A 16467-nucleotide genomic window follows, 5' to 3' on the forward strand; every position below is an offset into this window, starting at 1 on the left:
AGGATGTTCGTTCTTTTATTGGAACATCCTGTAGGTGTTGTAATCTTGATTAAAGATAATGAAATATTCTGCTGGTTTTCTGAAAGCATGAGCAGATGCATCTCATCATCCTGAAGAGAGTTTCAGTGTTGGTACACGAAGAACGTTGCCTGCTCAGCAGCAATTCTTTAGTCTTTTTGTTCTTCTGTACAGTAAAAGCTTACAAGAAACAAAACACACGTAAGTGCTCACACTTGGTTCAGTGCAACGAAAGAAGACATTATAATTACAGTCTTTAGCTGGAGGAATTTTGGTTTCCTGCGTTCTTCAGAATCTCCTTTTTATTTTTAAGTGCAATTTTTGAGGTTAATGGAAAACGGAAAGCAACTCCTAGTCAGGTAATGTCTTTTCTTTGCTAGTAGAAGGAGAAACACAGTCTTGGGTCTTGGCTTGTCAAATCTGCAGCGAGGCCTTTGGGCACCGGATTCTCCCACAGCCTGTAACGACAGCAAGCGTGTTACTGTAGGGTTTGGTGTGGTGGGCCAGGAGGTGGCATGCCCAACACAGTGGCTGACTCAAAGAGGCAGCTTTAGGTTTTTATCAAAGCTGGTCCTGCGGTGAGACAAGAGCAAGGTGTGGCCATATCTCAGTGACACAGCAGCAACCCAGCAGCTTCCTGCCTCCTGAAACGGACTCACTGAACTATCCTGGGAGAACGATTACGGCTTTGAAAGGTCCTCAGGCCACTGGGATTTCAAGAAGGGAAAGAAAATCTGAGTTACACAAGCAACTTGGATTATGTGCGACACCCTCCTTCATCTGCCTCATTTGTTGGAGTCTACCCCAACGCTGCCTGGACCAGGCCCTTAACTTGTGGAGCAGAGCGCTCCATGGAGCCAGAGGGGCTGCATGCTGTGCTGCACCACGCTGAGCAAGAACACGGGGGCCCCAAGCTCCAGCTGGAACCAGAAATACTTCTCAGTGGTTGCTCTACGGATGCTCTCACTGTTGGGGAAGACAGCGGCTGGTTTTGGGTCAAAGACACAGCTTAGATAGGAGCAGATACTTGACTTTGGGACCTGTGTTACCAAAAATTATCAGAGGCACTCTGAGAAGAGTGACTTTTCCATTGAGTGATGGAACGGGTGTCTCTCACAAGAGGCTTCCAGTGGAGTTTGATACACATGGTTTGGAGAAGCAATGACAAAGAGCGGGTATCTGCAAGATATGGATCCCAGGACAGAGGTTGGGACAGGGCAGGGAAATATTTTGGAAGTGAAACCAGACATAACTGGAGAAAGAAAACTTACAGGGGAATTACACAAGCGGGTCTTCATTATTGCCTCATATAAAGCCTTGCAGTCCTTTTGACCCAACGTGCAGCCACAACCCCCTGTGATACCTGCTCACCTTATGAACTGAATTTCCGGGCACTTGACAAGTTCTTCTGACAGCTTCATGGCTCCACAGGCACCAATGCGATTTTTCTCCAGACTATTTTAAAAGCAAAATGTTTTGAAAAGCAAAATGACATTAAGAGCAGAAAACAGCAGAACAATCACTGACTCCTTCTCCTGTCCCAGAAGCCACACTTTTGTACAAGGGCAGCAATGCTTCACAACCAACATCATCTTCACCTTGATGCCCATGGCCCTATTTATACAAGAAGCATGTACTGCTCCCCATGACCTCCTACTAGCAACAGGCCTTGTAAGAGCTCCCTTGCCTATGGGGTGCTCTAACAGATCCCACCATGAGCTTGGTGCCAAAAAATGCTAGAAATAATTTTTCCTACCTCAAAAACAACCTTACTGCTTGTACCTGTAAAACAGCCAGGACACCTCTACCGGGTAGTTTCCCTGCCCAGGACAAACAAGACTCGGTCCTGAGCCAGTGATCCACAAGCTATTATTTCTATACAGCTGAGAGATGGAAGACACACACCATGTGTTGAGGATGACCAGGGGGAAAAAAGCTCCAAGAACAGTTCTTGAGCAGGAGACAAATCTCTCCCATGGAATAGGGCTGTGATGCCACTTGGCCAGCATGTGAACAGGTACCATCAAACCCAGCTGCTGGTTGCACCACAGTTCCAGCGCAAGAGCTGCAGGCTCTCTGAGCATGGTAACTATCTAGACCACCCAAAGCACTGAAGAGAAATAAAAGCCTCCAGGAAGAAGCTCACCTGAGGCTATTGAATGATATGACTCATGCCCTAGAGATACCATTTTGTCTTTCAGGACTCAAACAGGAGGCCTGGGCAGACTAGATTCTTCTCAGATATCTCCACAGTCAGAAAATACCCTAAATTAAGCAAGAGGTGCTTCAACAGCACTTTGCTCTGTGTATCACTCAAGCAAGACTGGCCCAGTGTATACAGCAGGCTAAGTCAGCATCTGAATTCTGTATTTGAATTGCAGAAGCATGTCTGTCTGTCTGTTGTTCCTAGCATACATCCCACAGGAGTACTGTAGTTGAAGGCTCAATGACACAAATACCGGTCTTCCTGGTGTTGCTCTTGGGGCTGTACTCACTCTAACATCTTCAGCTTTTCCATCCCTGGGAGGGCACTGGCCAGCTCCTGGGCTCCTCCATCCCCAAGGGAATTCCAAGACAATCTAAGATAGACAAGAAACCCCAGCAGGTGAGTCAGCCAAGCCCAACCAATGGTGAACACAAGGGGAACAACATTAGTGCTATGCTACAAGCCTCTCACAGACTTGACCATTTACAAGAGGTTATTACTGTCTTATCATGGTACGTAAAAGTTCCCCTACTCTACAAAGATTAATTTTGAGGGGTTTCCTCAGTTTCACCACATATTTCCGTGTGTGATACAACACTCTGGAACTCCAGAATTTCTGTATGGCGTGTAGGACCCAAAAAAAAGAAAGGCAAGACAGAATCCAGTCCAAGAATAGGGGCCCTCTACCAAATAACTTCATGGACTGTTCTGGGATTTCACGGGTGTCAGCATACTGTCATGCATACTGCTTTACTCCTTCTATTATTCCACTAGATTATGTGGTGTTAGCACCAGAATTCACCTCTCTTGGGACTGGTAATAAAATCCTGTGATCTCCACACAAATACCTTCTGGGGGAGGAAGGGGAAAGTCTGGTGGGCTTATGACCCATGCACCACTTTATTCAAACCTTTCACAAATACTTGCAGAACTGCGGCACATCAGAATAGCATGAGAGTCAAGTGTCACCCAGCTGGCCACAGCAAAGATGTCTGGAGAGCCTGGTAGAGGAGTGACTTCTAGGAGCTGGTGGTACCACCTGCTCATCTGCAGGCTGAATTTATTTTGCTTTGAGCTCTCAGTCTCTACAATTACATAGAAAAGCTCCTGCTCTGCTCTGAGAGCCAGCTGTGGCCATCTTTTTTAAAAATGGAGACAAGACTTGGCCATGAAGAACAAGACAAGGAATTTGTCCTGCCCCTCGGAGCAGATGCTAGAAGATAAAGTATAATGGGAAAAGTTTGAAGATAAGTGTTTTCCTCCATATTCTGTTCAGCTCTTCGCACTTCACTTCCAATAAAGTGCAAGCTATACCTGTGATTTTTTGCATTGAATTTAGTCAGTTGATAAATCACTAGCAAATTTATCACTAAAAAGTACCATAATGGTAAGCATCAATAAACGTGTAGCAGGATCAGAAGTGTTCTGCAGGTAACAGTAAGAGCAGACATCAATACAAGCGTCACCTGCGTGTTGAAGGACCTCCCCATCCACTTCCATACTCACATTATTTCCTCCATGGCAGGGCATTGTTGGAAGGCGCAAGAAAGTGATTTTGAAGAATCGTCAGTGATTCCACAGAGTTTCAAGCTGAAGCAGGGGAGAAAGAAACAAAATAAAAACAAAAAAAAAAAAAAAAAGAGAGCACAAAGTGCTGGTTTCAGAACTGGTGGGAATACAACACCAGCACCATCTGCTGTGATGCTACAAAGAAAGCCAACCACAATCTGCCCCAGGAGCATTCAGTGCCCTGGTACTCACTCAATCTTCCGGAGGTGTTCCAAGCGTGGCAGTCCCTCAGACAGGGCATGGATACTCCCTTCCCCGAGGTCATTTTCTGATAAACTGTAAGAATAATGGAGAAGCTTTAAGTGGCAGCAGAGAAAGCAGCTGCTGTCAGAGAAGACCCACCACCAACATGCAACTAGGTGTATTAGTAAATCAGTTACTAGTACCCAGACTAAGTGAGGACTCTAGACAGCAACGACAGGCCAGACATGTCAACTCAGGGTCAGTTCCCTGCTTGGTAAAATGGGAATGACAGCCTTGCTCTACCTTACAAACCTAAATCCATTCACCAGTTAATTTATTGCAGGGAGTAATGCAGGTTATACCTGTGGCTGAGATAGACACATCTGCAGCACATCATGAGATGCACGTGAAACTGGAAACAAGAGATTATACTACAGTTAGTGACTGGCGTGCCTCTCGAGGAAATGACGGTAAGCTTGTACGTCAAAGGGAGAATGGGAAGAAGACATGGGTCTCAAAAGCTCAGGAGCAGCAGTAACTGCTTTCCAGCCTTCACCAGGGTGTGCTGCTCCATTCCTGTTTACCAGCATGAGCCATGGCAATACCTACCCTGCTCTACCATATCTCACACTCAAATTACCCACATCTTAATTAATTTTGTTATTTAACCATGTACAGATAACAAAGAACTGTGGCATCAAGGATGCAGGTGGAGTAGTTAATTCATATTGCCTCCGTTCTTTCAGTTTCATATTTAGAAGCTCTATCAGTCCTCAGGTTACTGCAGAAAATAGTTTAAAGGCACATAGCTACAAAAGGCCCAGCAGAACTTCAAACACCGTTTCCTCTCACCCGAAGAAACAGGTCTAGGAGGGGTGGAGGGGTGGCCTTCCACGGGACCATTCTGCGCAGGTAAAGAGCCTAGATAACAGCCCCAGGCCAGAGAGCTGAAATGCCTCCCACCTGCAGTTTGATACCAGTCCATACATTTGGCACCACCCCGAGCAGTCCTGCCATGACCTACCTTATCTCTTCCAACAGCCCGCATGCCACCAGGGCTCTGGCCAGCTCTGTCCCTCCTGTTGGCCCAATGTTATTTTTCTGTAAGCTAGCAAAAGAAACACAAGCATTTGAGGATTATTTTAGAATAAAACTGTAACAAAAGCTCGTATGTAACTTGCCAAGAAGAAAGGTGCAACATCTTTTTAATCATCCCACATGTTCCCAGGACATCCTGCTTTCCTTGAGTAGAGGCTGATACTTACTGCAGGATCTTCAGGCTGCTCATGTGAGGCAGACAGAGGGCAAGTTTCACTGCTACCCCATCTCCAAAAACATTCCTTGATAGTCTGGAAGGGGCAGAAACAAAATGTTACTTACTGGCAGTGAGATACGGGGCCTCATTCCTCACCCATCTGTCACCTACCCATATCCGTGACCCCCATTCCTCACCCACATGTGCATGGGACTGCACTGAAAGGAGCTAATGTCCGCAATCCAAAGGACACCGAGGGTGGGCAGAAATAACAATGAAGTTTTGTAATCCTACAGCAGAAGTTAAATAGTGAAGTAAAATATGCTGTACTCACACTGTGGTGATGCTTCTGGATATCACCTTAATGGTACGACAGCCAGAAAGTTAAACAACTCCTATTTTCTGTTCCTCATCTATGCTGTAAGACTTGTCTGCAGCCAACCTTCCTCATCTCACTATCTAGGCAAGCATAGGAGAGACTGCTGCCCACCAACATGTGGAGAGATTCGATCAGTCCCCGGCAGTAGAAGGTGCCATCCTGTCTGTCTGCAAGCCATCAGAGCAAGATGCAATTCCACATTTTGGAAATGTCATTTCCTCCAGCATCCATTGACTTACACTTCTCAGGACTACTCTGATCTCCTTTACTAACTGGGCTGTTGTAGTGAGTTTATATGGCAAGGTTTTGGTAGCAGGAGGCCATAGGGGTGGCTTCTGTGAGACGAATCTAGAAATTGCCCCATTTTAGATAAGGGCCCTGCTGCTGGCCAGAGCCGAGACAATAAGTAATGTTGTTTGCACCTCTGTGAGAGCATATTTAAGAAAGGGGGGAAAAAAATACTGCTACACAGCAGCTGGGAGAGAGAGAGAAGTGAGAAACAGCCTTGCAGATGTCAAGGTCAGTGAAGAAGGAGGGGGAGAGGTGCTCCAGGAGCCGGAGCAGAAATCCCCTGATGCTTGTGGTGAGGACCATGGTGCAGCTGGCTGTCCCCATGCAGCACATGGAGTACCACGGTGGAGCAGGGTTCCACGCTGCAGCCCGTGGAGGAGACCACAATGGAGCAGGTGGCCCTGCACCGATGGAGGATGTGGCCTGTGAAGGACCCCCACAGGAGCAGACTCCACGCCGGAGCTGCAGCCCGTGGAGAGGAGCCCACACACAAGCAGGGGGTCTGGGAGGAGCTGCCGCCCACCTGTGGGGGACCCAGGTTGGAGCAGTTTGCTCCTGGGGCTGAACCCCGTGGTATGGAACCGTATTAGAACAGTTCCTGAAATGCTGCTGCCTGTGGGCAGCCCCCACAGGCTCATTTCGGGAAGGACAGCATCCTGTGGGAGGGACCCCACATGGAGCAGGGGCAGAGAGGGACTGAGAAGGAACAGCAGAGACAAAGTGCTGCAGACTGACTGCAACCCCCATTCCCCTGCTCCCCTGCGCCACTCAGGGGGAGGAGGTAGAAGAGGGCAGAAGGGGGGAAGGCATTTTTGGTTTCTTTCCTTTGTTTCTCACTTCTCTAGCTTGTTAGTAATAGGTAATAAATTTCTCTAATCTCCCCATGCTGAGTCTCTTTTGCCTGTCACGATACTTGTTGAGTGATCTCCTCGTCCTTATCTCAACCCTTGAGCCCTTTGTGTTGTATTTTCTCCCCCTTCAAGAAGGGGGAGTGAGACAGCAGCCAGGTGGAACTTGGCTGCCCACCCGAGTAAAACCACCACAGCTGTCCTGAGCTGGAATTATACCGAAATTGCACTTTGTAATGTGTCCTTAGTCCAGAATGTTGTAATCTGAAAGTTATTTTAATAGCTTCAGCATTTTAATTGGAACAGAATAGTTTCTTCTGATTTGTTCTGTTTAAATTTTCTTATTTGTTTAATACGTCAGGGTACATTTGTTCTATAAAGTGGTCTGAAATGGAATGACTGACAATAAATATGTCTGATAAAAGCCTTTATCTGTCATCTTCCATCCATTTTTGTAGCCATAGAGATTAAAGCTGATTTCTTAGGCAAAAAACACACTGCACAGTCCATATGCCTATGATACTTGCTGTCAAACTGCAGATCCAGCTCTTCTCCACTGATACAGTTTGTACAGTTCTTGGGAATCTCCAAGATATTGCAGTGAACATGAAATCCCCAAACAGCCAGCACCACACATTCCTGTCCTATTCAACTGTGAGTTTTTACCCTGCTTTCACAAGAATCAATACTAAAATTGACTTTAGCTTTACTGGAGCCAGAATAGATTTGGTTTCTATGCCTTGCTGTTCGCCCTACCTCCTGATGGGACATTGGAAATTACATACTTACAGTAACTCCTCGATGTGCTTGCAACAGGCAAGAGCTTCCATCAGCTTTTCCCCTCCAGCAGGACTAGAACTATTCCCTGAAAGGCTAAAATAAGCATGAAAGATTCAGTGACTGAACAAGAACCAGAATGTACCCGCTTAAGATACTTCACTGTGATCTGGTGTAAGGGAAGACCTGGGTCACCGCAGTGATGGGCTACCTGGGGCTGCAGTGGTATATCCCCATAAATCTCTGGAAAATGGCCTGGGGATTTGTCATGTGTTTACCTTACCTACCGAGTCTCTCCTGCCTCAGCAGATACTGGGAGGAAGGAGCAGTTTTCTCTCTTCCAGAGGGAATTTGGAATTCCTGGTTGTTGTTCAAGTCATTATCAGGTTTTTACTTTCAAAAAAGTTCAAGGCATACTCCAGAGCTGGGCCTAAAATACAACCTGGTTGCTCTCATATCTGTTCCCTCTTAGGAAAGACTGTTTGAATCCACGTCTCTGACTGAGAGCCTTGTCTGAACACAGTAGAAGCCATATCAGTCTGAAGACAGCCCTGATGAATCTTCAATTTCACCTCTACTTCCACCAGGAAAAGAAAAGCAGTGTAGCAACACTGGGGGACACCACTCTGGGAACCTTACACAGCCCAAGGGAAAACGCTGCATAGATCTGAGACTTGTAAGATTCCCCATGAGCTTGTGTATTTACTTTCCAGGACACAAGGACACAACTCTCTGTTCAAGCAAAGGCCAACAAGTACTGAAGGCTTCCCACACAGGCTTTCCCACCAACTGCAGCAATATCCCAAAATCACTGCAAACAAAGTGACTCACTTGATTCTCTTCAGGTTTTGCATTTCCAGCAGGACAGTGGCTATATTTATCAGGCCTGGATCTCCAATCTTGTTGTGGGCTAGACTTTAAAGAGGAGAAAAAAGGCTGTGTTGCAAAGGAAAATCCCAAGCATCACAGTATGACATCTTATTTAATGTCTCCCATCTGCTGGATGATAGCTCTGACTTTGACAGGAGAATAAAAGAGCTGCTTGTCTTAACTCTCTCATGAAAGACTTGAAGCTGTTAATGAGGCATTAAAAATTACAAACAGCAATCAAAATCGCTAGATCTTGTTAATGGGTGGAAAATTACTTCAGCCAGAATCCCAAAACACAGCTGGTTGTAATCTTCCAAACCACTACAGTAGAGGAGGAACAGGACCTGGTAGAAAGAAGGGGGTCAAAAAAGCAGAGCAAGCCTGGGATTGGCTCTAGATTCAGATATTTTCACAACAGGGAACTGCTTGGTTTGAGGTTCTCTCAGGAGAAAAGGTGGACTCCGGCCCTCTTCTAAACAGGGTTTTCAGAAAATATTTAAACCCAGATGCTCAATTTAATACATTTTCTATGTAACTGCAGCAGAATGACATTAGACCAAACTCTCACCTTCCCAACATCAGGCTCTGATTTATCTCAAACCGCAGCTACCTCATACATGAGCGTTTTGTAACCTCTCTGCTTTCACTATGTCGTGTATGAGCACATCTGGATCTCTCCAAATGTTGTCACTAGGGGTCACCACTCTGCTGATGTGAGATTGTAAGAAAGACAGAACTTACTTGATTTCTTCCATATAGTGCATGTTCCTCAAGGCTTCTGCGAGTCTGGAGCAACCATCATTACCGATACTGTTATGGTTCAAGCTGGAAAGGACATCCCCAGGAGAAAGGACATTAAGCTCATGTTATTCAATATCAGAAGATGGGCTAGAGGTGAGCTGCAGTCACATACTTACATTAGCCTTTTCAGAGATGGCATTTTACAGAGGCCCAGCACAAGCATAGGAATGGCAGCATCACTGAGTTTCATGTGGCCCAGGCTAAACGACAAAATTACACAGGAACAACTAATTACCCACAGGCAGCTATGAAAGCATTTAGAACAGAAGAGAGCAGTACAAGGGCGAAGAGAAATGGGAGTGTATTCTAGTCCTTGTGAGTAGTTTTCAATTTTGTTCCCTAAAGCAATTCTACTGGATGCTTTTGGATGCTGATAAAACACCAAGAATCCTAAACCTCTGGAGCAGGGTGCCACCGTGCCCACAATATGGCAAAGCCCTTGTGGTCCAGGGGTGCTTTGTAACAGAATGATGCCTCACATGTAGGTGCCTGGAAAAGCCACTTCTGCATGCAGGCCACCAGATCATCCTCCAGGAGTAAACTGTTAGCTCTGAAACTGCCACACTGGAATCACTGCCTCCCAGCAAATACCAGCTACCAAAACACTTGATTTCTTCACTCAACATTCCTTGCCCCAGACCACTGATCTCTGTTTCTCCTATCCATCCTTCATTGCAAATAAAAAGGTGTTGTTGCTTTTTCCCTATCTGAAGTCCTCTAGCCATAAGGAAAACTACGTCTGTACATAGTACAAACAGGAGAGTTTAACTAAGGCTTTGAGAAAGACCTGGCAGACACTGGACAGCCTGGTACACTCACCTGAGCTCTTCAATGGCCTGGCACTTCTGCAAGCCTGTGATCAAGTAATCAATCCCAGTTGGCATAATACTGCAAGAGGTCAGCCTGCGAAATAGCAAAGATTAGATAAGGTCAGTTCTCAGGACAGTGAAAAAGGGGAGTTTACCTCTTCACTGACAGGCCTGCTGTCCCATTCCAAACTGGCCAGCAGAGGGACCAGTATCAGGGACCAATGAGTTTGGAGAGAATTCCACATCTCCAGTGTATGGGACTATAGGAGTGGGTAGTTCAGAGAGATCTCTAAGACTCAGGATATACATGTGCAGACCGCCTCTGGGCTAACCAATCCCCCCAGCATTCTACTGGACAGAGGTACCCTTTATAAGCTTGCCTCTCATTTATGAACTTGCAGCTGACAGTTGAAGAGGGCTGTGAAAAGGACTGAATGATACTCATACCAGAAAAATCTTTTACATAGTAGGGCAGTATAAAATTATGTACAACGTAAACAAAAGCCAAGGTCTCCATCTCAAGTCACTTTCATTTGCCAAAAGGAAAAGAGGAAAACCTCGAAACATGCAAGTGATGGCTCTACAACCACCTACAACACAGGCTACACAGAGCTGTTGAGTTCACAAGCTAGACATAGCACAGCAGAGATCACAAAGCTCATGGCCATATTCCAGACAAAGCGATTCAGAGAGCATCAGGGTCAGAGGCACAGGGCTGAGCAAACCATAAAGCATAAAGAAGCGACCACAGATGGGGACATACTCAAACTTCTTCAGCTTTGGAAGAGGTAGCAAAACTGTGACTAGAATTTTTGTGTCATCATCGAGGAGCTCAACATGAGACCATCTGCAAGAACAGAACAACAGATCTGAGCTGATGATCCACTGGTGACAAAAGGTTTGTACCAAGCCTACAGCTAAAGCACCCCAGTGCTGGGACACTCAAGAATTGTCAAGATACTGACACTTGACAAGGTCCCAGTGTAGCTCCCAGTCATGATGGGAGAGCACAGATTAGTTGGTTACAGGGGAGATTTAGATGCCTTCATGGGATACCCCAGGAAACCATTAAGTTTATGGGTCTTTTCTGTTTTCCATTCAAACACTCAAGGTAGGGGATCCAGAGGGTAGGGACTGTTACCTTGCACTGGCCTCTCCCCGACCCACTGTGTGCCCTCACAAACAGAAAAAGAAAAGCTACTCTCTTCCCCCAAAAATCATCTGCGATGCCTGGCAACTCACCTCAGTTCCTGAAGCTGGATGCATTTTTCAAGAACCCTTTGATAGAAGCAAGCACGCTTGATTTCTGGCTCATGCAGATTCAATCTGCAGGTTACAAACACACACAAGTTAACAGTGATGATCAGCAATTCCCATTGCTATACACAGCCTTCCCACTGCAGTAGCTGGTGCCCTTTATGGCCAAGCTTAGGAACAGATCGGGGCTTGGGAAATGCCATCTCCAGACTCTCCTGTGTCTTGTCTACACCACAGTCTAGCACAGTGAAACACAGCCCTCCCCAACAGCACAAGATCAGTGCTGCCTTCTTCAGCTACACAAAGGGAGGAAGACACTGATGCTGTTCTTTCTCTATGAGTTCATACAGAAACCAGCATGTTGTAATGGACTCTGAAGTGCTCAAGTCTTCTGAGCAAGCACCCCTGGTCCTGCAGGGAATATAGGAAGATTTTTATAGCCTTAGGTAGTTCCAGTATGGGTGTCCTGCAAATCACATGTACACGAATAAGGTTTCTCTGCCTTTCAGAACACCACAGAGGTGTTCTGAAACTGAACGTATGGAGATGAGAGCCTCAGACACTCTGAAGATGTTTTTCATTCCATGGTGAGCAGCAGAACAAGTGGAAAATGACAAATAGATGCTTTCTCACCTGCTAACGACTGATTCCACCTTCTCCAGGCAGCACGGGAACCTCACGCCTAATTGGAAGAGGCTTTTATCTTTACATACCCTGGAAGATAGAGATTAGAGAACATCAGAAACCTGTGCACTCTTGAGGGAGCAAATGATGTTTTAAAGAAGAAAAACAGAGCATGGAATGGGACAAGACTATGCTGCTATATGAATGCCAACCATACATTTCTGAACAGGTTTGCAATGTTTAAACTAAAAAAAAAAACAGCCTCTAATTGTAGATGAGCCAGTCCACGGGCAGCATAGGTCACAGAGCTGCTTCCTATGGCCCTGTTCTGTGACTGAATCCTTTGATGTTCAAGTACAGCACAAGCTCGGTCAGCAGCTTTTTCTGAGATGGGGAGAGCACACCTCTGCTGCATGAATTCTCTGTGCCCAATACAGATTACATACCTGGGCATCCTCTCTCCCAAGGGAGACCAAGAACAGGGTCTCCTTTCCACTGAACCTCTAAGCTGTGTGACCACAAACTTTGTAAGAACTTCAACCTTCCAGGCATTTGGGTCTAAGTCAACTTAAGGTGGTTAATGGCTTACAAATGCACTAGAGTCAGAGCATAGAGAACAAGAGTAAGCTGTAGTGCTGGCTTCAATACTGTTTCTTTACAAGTCCCAGGCTAACTTAAAATATCTAAAAGATACCAGAACATGAGGTGCTACTTACGTGATCGCAGTAATGTTTCCACAGGCCTGGACAGCCAGCTCAAGAAGGTTTGTGACACTTTTTTTACATACCCATGGCTCTTTTATGCTGTAAAGCACAAAACAGACAGCTCTGCTTTATTCACATGCACAGATCCTTCTCTGCCTCCATCAGCTGAGTGCTCAGCAGTCTAATATACACAGCAGGGACTCTTTGCTCATCAAAATAACATCTACATAGGAAATAGGATGCAAACAGAGAACAGAGGAGAAGCAGCCCCTGTGGAAGAGGATGCAAACTTCTCTTCTGTATGCCTACCACTGACAGCAATGAGAAGGAGCCTGGCCCTTGTGGCTCTAAAAAAAAAAAACATTTTGGGAGAAGTAAAGAACTTGTTATCCAGCTGAACTGTAGGATGCTCTGGTGAGGTTTGGTTAAGACCATGGTATGAAAGTGTTCACACAGAATTAGAGCCCTTCTTTGTAAGGCAGGTAAAAGTCTACAAAGACTGCACAGTTTATGGCCACAGCTTTACATGATGCTTAGTAATGAATCAAGGAGATAAAGCTGAAATACCAACAACTTCGAGTCATTCATGGGAATTTCTCAGGCAAACACTACCTGCCTCTTGAAGAAGTACAGTTCACTGTTACTTTTGATGAAAGCACATCTTAGATTATCAGACCAGCTCCATATTAATATCTAAAACAGCACAGGGACACTGTACCTGATTTTTAGAGGACCTGAAGTTTTCCTCAATGAATGTAAAAGCCTTTCTGCAGCATGCACTGTCAGGTTGTTATTTGAGGATCTAGAAAAAAAGATCATTATAATGAACAGCTTACAAACAAGCCCAATGGGTCCAAGCAGGTTTTTCATCAGCCATTAACTCACATGTATTCTGTCAGACTGGTGCACTTTTCCAGGACTAGCCATAGGTTTTCCAAGTGCTCTGGCTGAAAGTTGCACTCTGTGAGGCTGAAAGGATGCAAAAGAGAATGGTCTTAGTTCCTTATGAACGATTCAGGCTTTCTGACCCAGAAATCTCAGGTACCACAACCATTACTCACATACAAAGAAGGATCATACCAAAACCTCAAATGCCTCACAGGACTTCCAAAACAATTCTGGCAACACTTCAAAAATATCTGTTGCATGTGCTGACACAGGGGCCTCCATAACATGCATCCTAATGGTGCAGCTTTTTGTAGCACCCTGTCCTGTGACTGAACCCACTGACTGTAGCGACACCAAGCACATACACACTACAGAACACCCTAAGATTGTGGTCATCCAGACAAGAGACCCTCCCAGAGGGCACCATATGTCATTTCTGATGCGCACTCCTTGCCTCCTTCACTGGGGAAAGCAAAGTATGCAGTGGGGTGGGATAGCTGGGTCTCACCCCAATCTAACAACCAAGGTGACAACTGTGTGACACCTTCAGTAGGATATGGAGATGAGGAACAGTCATTGGGAAGCAATAAGAGAAGGGGATGCGGGACTCTCCCTAAACAAACAAGACAGCGTTTTTGTCAAATAAATCACCAAAGAAAAAGTCTGTACTGTTTACCTCAAAATCTTTCTTGGGTCATCTCTGCTTGTCAGTTTCATGAGTAAAGTTGCTTTGGAGCACAAACTGCACAGAGAAGAAGACATGCGAGTAGATGATTTGGAGAGAAAACGATTATTTTCCCCGTGGTCAGAATTTAGCAGTACATTCAACTGCACAAAGCAACGCAGTACAGCAGTGACACAGTGACCTAGGCCAGCTCACCTCTCAGTATGATAAATCAACCCAGGGGAATATTTCGACAAGGTTTCACTAATGCTAAACTGGCATAAACCAGCACTAGCGGTTGCAGAAGCAATCCTAATCTGCCCTGCTTTTGTCTGCCTCCTGCTGTCCCTGCACTCTCTGCTCCTCTGCCAAGCTCTGGGGAGAGCTGAAACAGAAAAATGAGCTTCTTTAAAATGACTCAGCCAAGAGATTTGGCACCTACATTTAACAGCATGAATGAAATGAAATGAATGAATGAAAGTGACCATGGTTAAATTTGGTTCACAAGGGACCAGCTGCTCCACATAAACATAAACAATGATAAGTGCTGAAGTGCAGCATGAAGTGCATGAAGTGCAGCATTAATGTCACAAAGCTGGGTCTTTGTGACTTTAATCTGTGAGAAAAAGCAGTTCCTGCCAGCACAAGCACAGAGTCAATGGGCCCTATTTGCTGGAGAAACAGACATAAGCAAAACCTTTGCATGCACATATACATAAAGTCAGCTCAGAACATGGTCCTTGTAATTATTACCTAAAGACCACAAAGTCCAGGACAATTAAGAGGAAAATGCAGCGAAGATTAAGGAGACACATACCTGACCAGAACTTCAGTGACATTTCCAGATGTGGCAAAGGCATTTATGAGATGCAGAACTCCATCCTGAGAAATTCTGTTATGGCTGAGACTGCAAAAAGAAAAGAAAGGTTTTTCAGGTGTTAAGAATCAGGGTTGTCCCCAAGTTCCTTATCCAGAGAGGCAAAATTGAAGTTCGAAATTCAAGTTGGCATTAAAAGCAGAGCAGTTTGTGGGGTGTTGGTCCCCTCTAGCTGGTGCTAAATGCATGAAACCCCTCCAAGACAAAGCACTGATAACTTGGGTGACAGCCAACTTGTTGCACTCAGAGAGGACAATGTACTGAAGACTCAGGGGACTACATCAACTTCTGTCATGCTGTCACTCTCAGGGCCTCAGGGGCCCTGATGCTAATAGAAAGACTTTTACTTACTTCAGCAGCTTTTAGATCAACCTGTGAGTTGCCCTGGCCTAGAAAGGTCTTGAGTTGTGCTCACGGCTCACTCAGACCTTACCTCCTATGGCAGGACTGGGCAAGAAGCATGATAACCAGCTTCAGGAGGGATTGCATGAGCACTTTTCCATTAGGACACCTTCTGCTCCACTGGGGCACTGTGCTCCGGGAACGGCTCAAGGGCTTCCCTGAGCCCACACATTCACAGTGTGTTTTCTTACTTGAGGGAACAGGTAACATGCACTCGATGCAAGTGGTCCAAGAGGAACCTCAGGCCTTCATCCCCTAGCTGATTCCTGGAGAGACTGAAAGGCAAAAGAACAAGGTGGAAAAACAAAACTCAGCCTTTTAAGCAGCAATGTTCCTCTGAGAAGCTTCAAAGGACTCAGCTCAGCCTCTAAAGGCCTGTCTAATACAAACTACTGCTCTAAAAAAAAAAAAATACTTCATGCATGGGCTCCAGAGCAAGCTCAAACGAAGAGCTCCAAGCACAGTCTGAGAGAAGAGCTCAAACAAAGTAGCCAATAACTCAAAATGACCACAGTCACAATCCCAAGGATACTGTCCAATTCCATCTCAAGTCCTCTTTAATATATATAAAGGAGCTGCGTGATTACTAATCAATTTCTAAATCAATTTCTAAACAGCCTAAAGAAGCACACATGAACAGGCAGAGAAGCTGGGAAACCCAGGGCAATGCTGAACCACACTGACCCAGCTCTCCCTCAGTGACTTCTACTCAAGGTCATGGTGACAACCCAAGCCCCACTTACTCTACTTCTGCCAGCCGCCCATGCTGCTCCAGGACTCCACAGAGCTCCTCTATCTGCCCTTGACTGATAGCACAGTCTGTCAGGCTGCACAAGAGACAGGAAGAGAGTTAAAGAATGTTCAGCCATCAGGTTCAGTCTGAACACTGACAGCTGCCCATCAGCAGTTGCTTTTTTACAGCAGTGTCTGTGAAACGTTTACTGAGGTGAACTGAATGCCCTTAGCTTGCCAGTGTTTGAAACACCTCCATGAGGCTGGTAATGACAAACCCTACACTGCAGGTGGGAAGCAGATCTCTTCACAT

At 45.6% G+C, this 16467-nt stretch overlaps 1 protein-coding gene across 1 annotated transcript in view; it reads right to left on the bottom strand.

The window, feature by feature from the left end:
• Nucleotides 1-382: 382 nt before the first annotated feature.
• Nucleotides 383-16467, bottom strand: part of NLRC5 (NLR family CARD domain containing 5) — a 42476-nt gene continuing 26391 nt past the window's right edge. Inside the window, exons 26-47 of the mRNA XM_032195777.1 lie at nucleotides 16166-16249; nucleotides 15614-15697; nucleotides 14961-15050; nucleotides 14156-14221; nucleotides 13477-13560; nucleotides 13310-13393; nucleotides 12604-12690; nucleotides 11897-11977; nucleotides 11249-11332; nucleotides 10770-10853; nucleotides 10017-10100; nucleotides 9314-9397; nucleotides 9138-9221; nucleotides 8358-8441; nucleotides 7539-7622; nucleotides 5242-5325; nucleotides 5001-5084; nucleotides 3986-4069; nucleotides 3731-3814; nucleotides 2514-2597; nucleotides 1390-1473; nucleotides 383-476 (exon numbers count right to left, since the gene is read on the bottom strand). Coding sequence (XP_032051668.1) covers nucleotides 395-476; nucleotides 1390-1473; nucleotides 2514-2597; nucleotides 3731-3814; nucleotides 3986-4069; nucleotides 5001-5084; nucleotides 5242-5325; nucleotides 7539-7622; nucleotides 8358-8441; nucleotides 9138-9221; nucleotides 9314-9397; nucleotides 10017-10100; nucleotides 10770-10853; nucleotides 11249-11332; nucleotides 11897-11977; nucleotides 12604-12690; nucleotides 13310-13393; nucleotides 13477-13560; nucleotides 14156-14221; nucleotides 14961-15050; nucleotides 15614-15697; nucleotides 16166-16249 — 1834 coding nt within the window. The 3' untranslated portion in view covers nucleotides 383-394. The remainder of the gene's footprint in view (nucleotides 477-1389; nucleotides 1474-2513; nucleotides 2598-3730; nucleotides 3815-3985; nucleotides 4070-5000; nucleotides 5085-5241; nucleotides 5326-7538; nucleotides 7623-8357; nucleotides 8442-9137; nucleotides 9222-9313; nucleotides 9398-10016; nucleotides 10101-10769; nucleotides 10854-11248; nucleotides 11333-11896; nucleotides 11978-12603; nucleotides 12691-13309; nucleotides 13394-13476; nucleotides 13561-14155; nucleotides 14222-14960; nucleotides 15051-15613; nucleotides 15698-16165; nucleotides 16250-16467) is intronic.

Source organism: Aythya fuligula, chromosome 12 (genome assembly GCF_009819795.1).
Source record: "Aythya fuligula isolate bAytFul2 chromosome 12, bAytFul2.pri, whole genome shotgun sequence".
NCBI lineage: Eukaryota > Metazoa > Chordata > Aves > Anseriformes > Anatidae > Aythya > Aythya fuligula.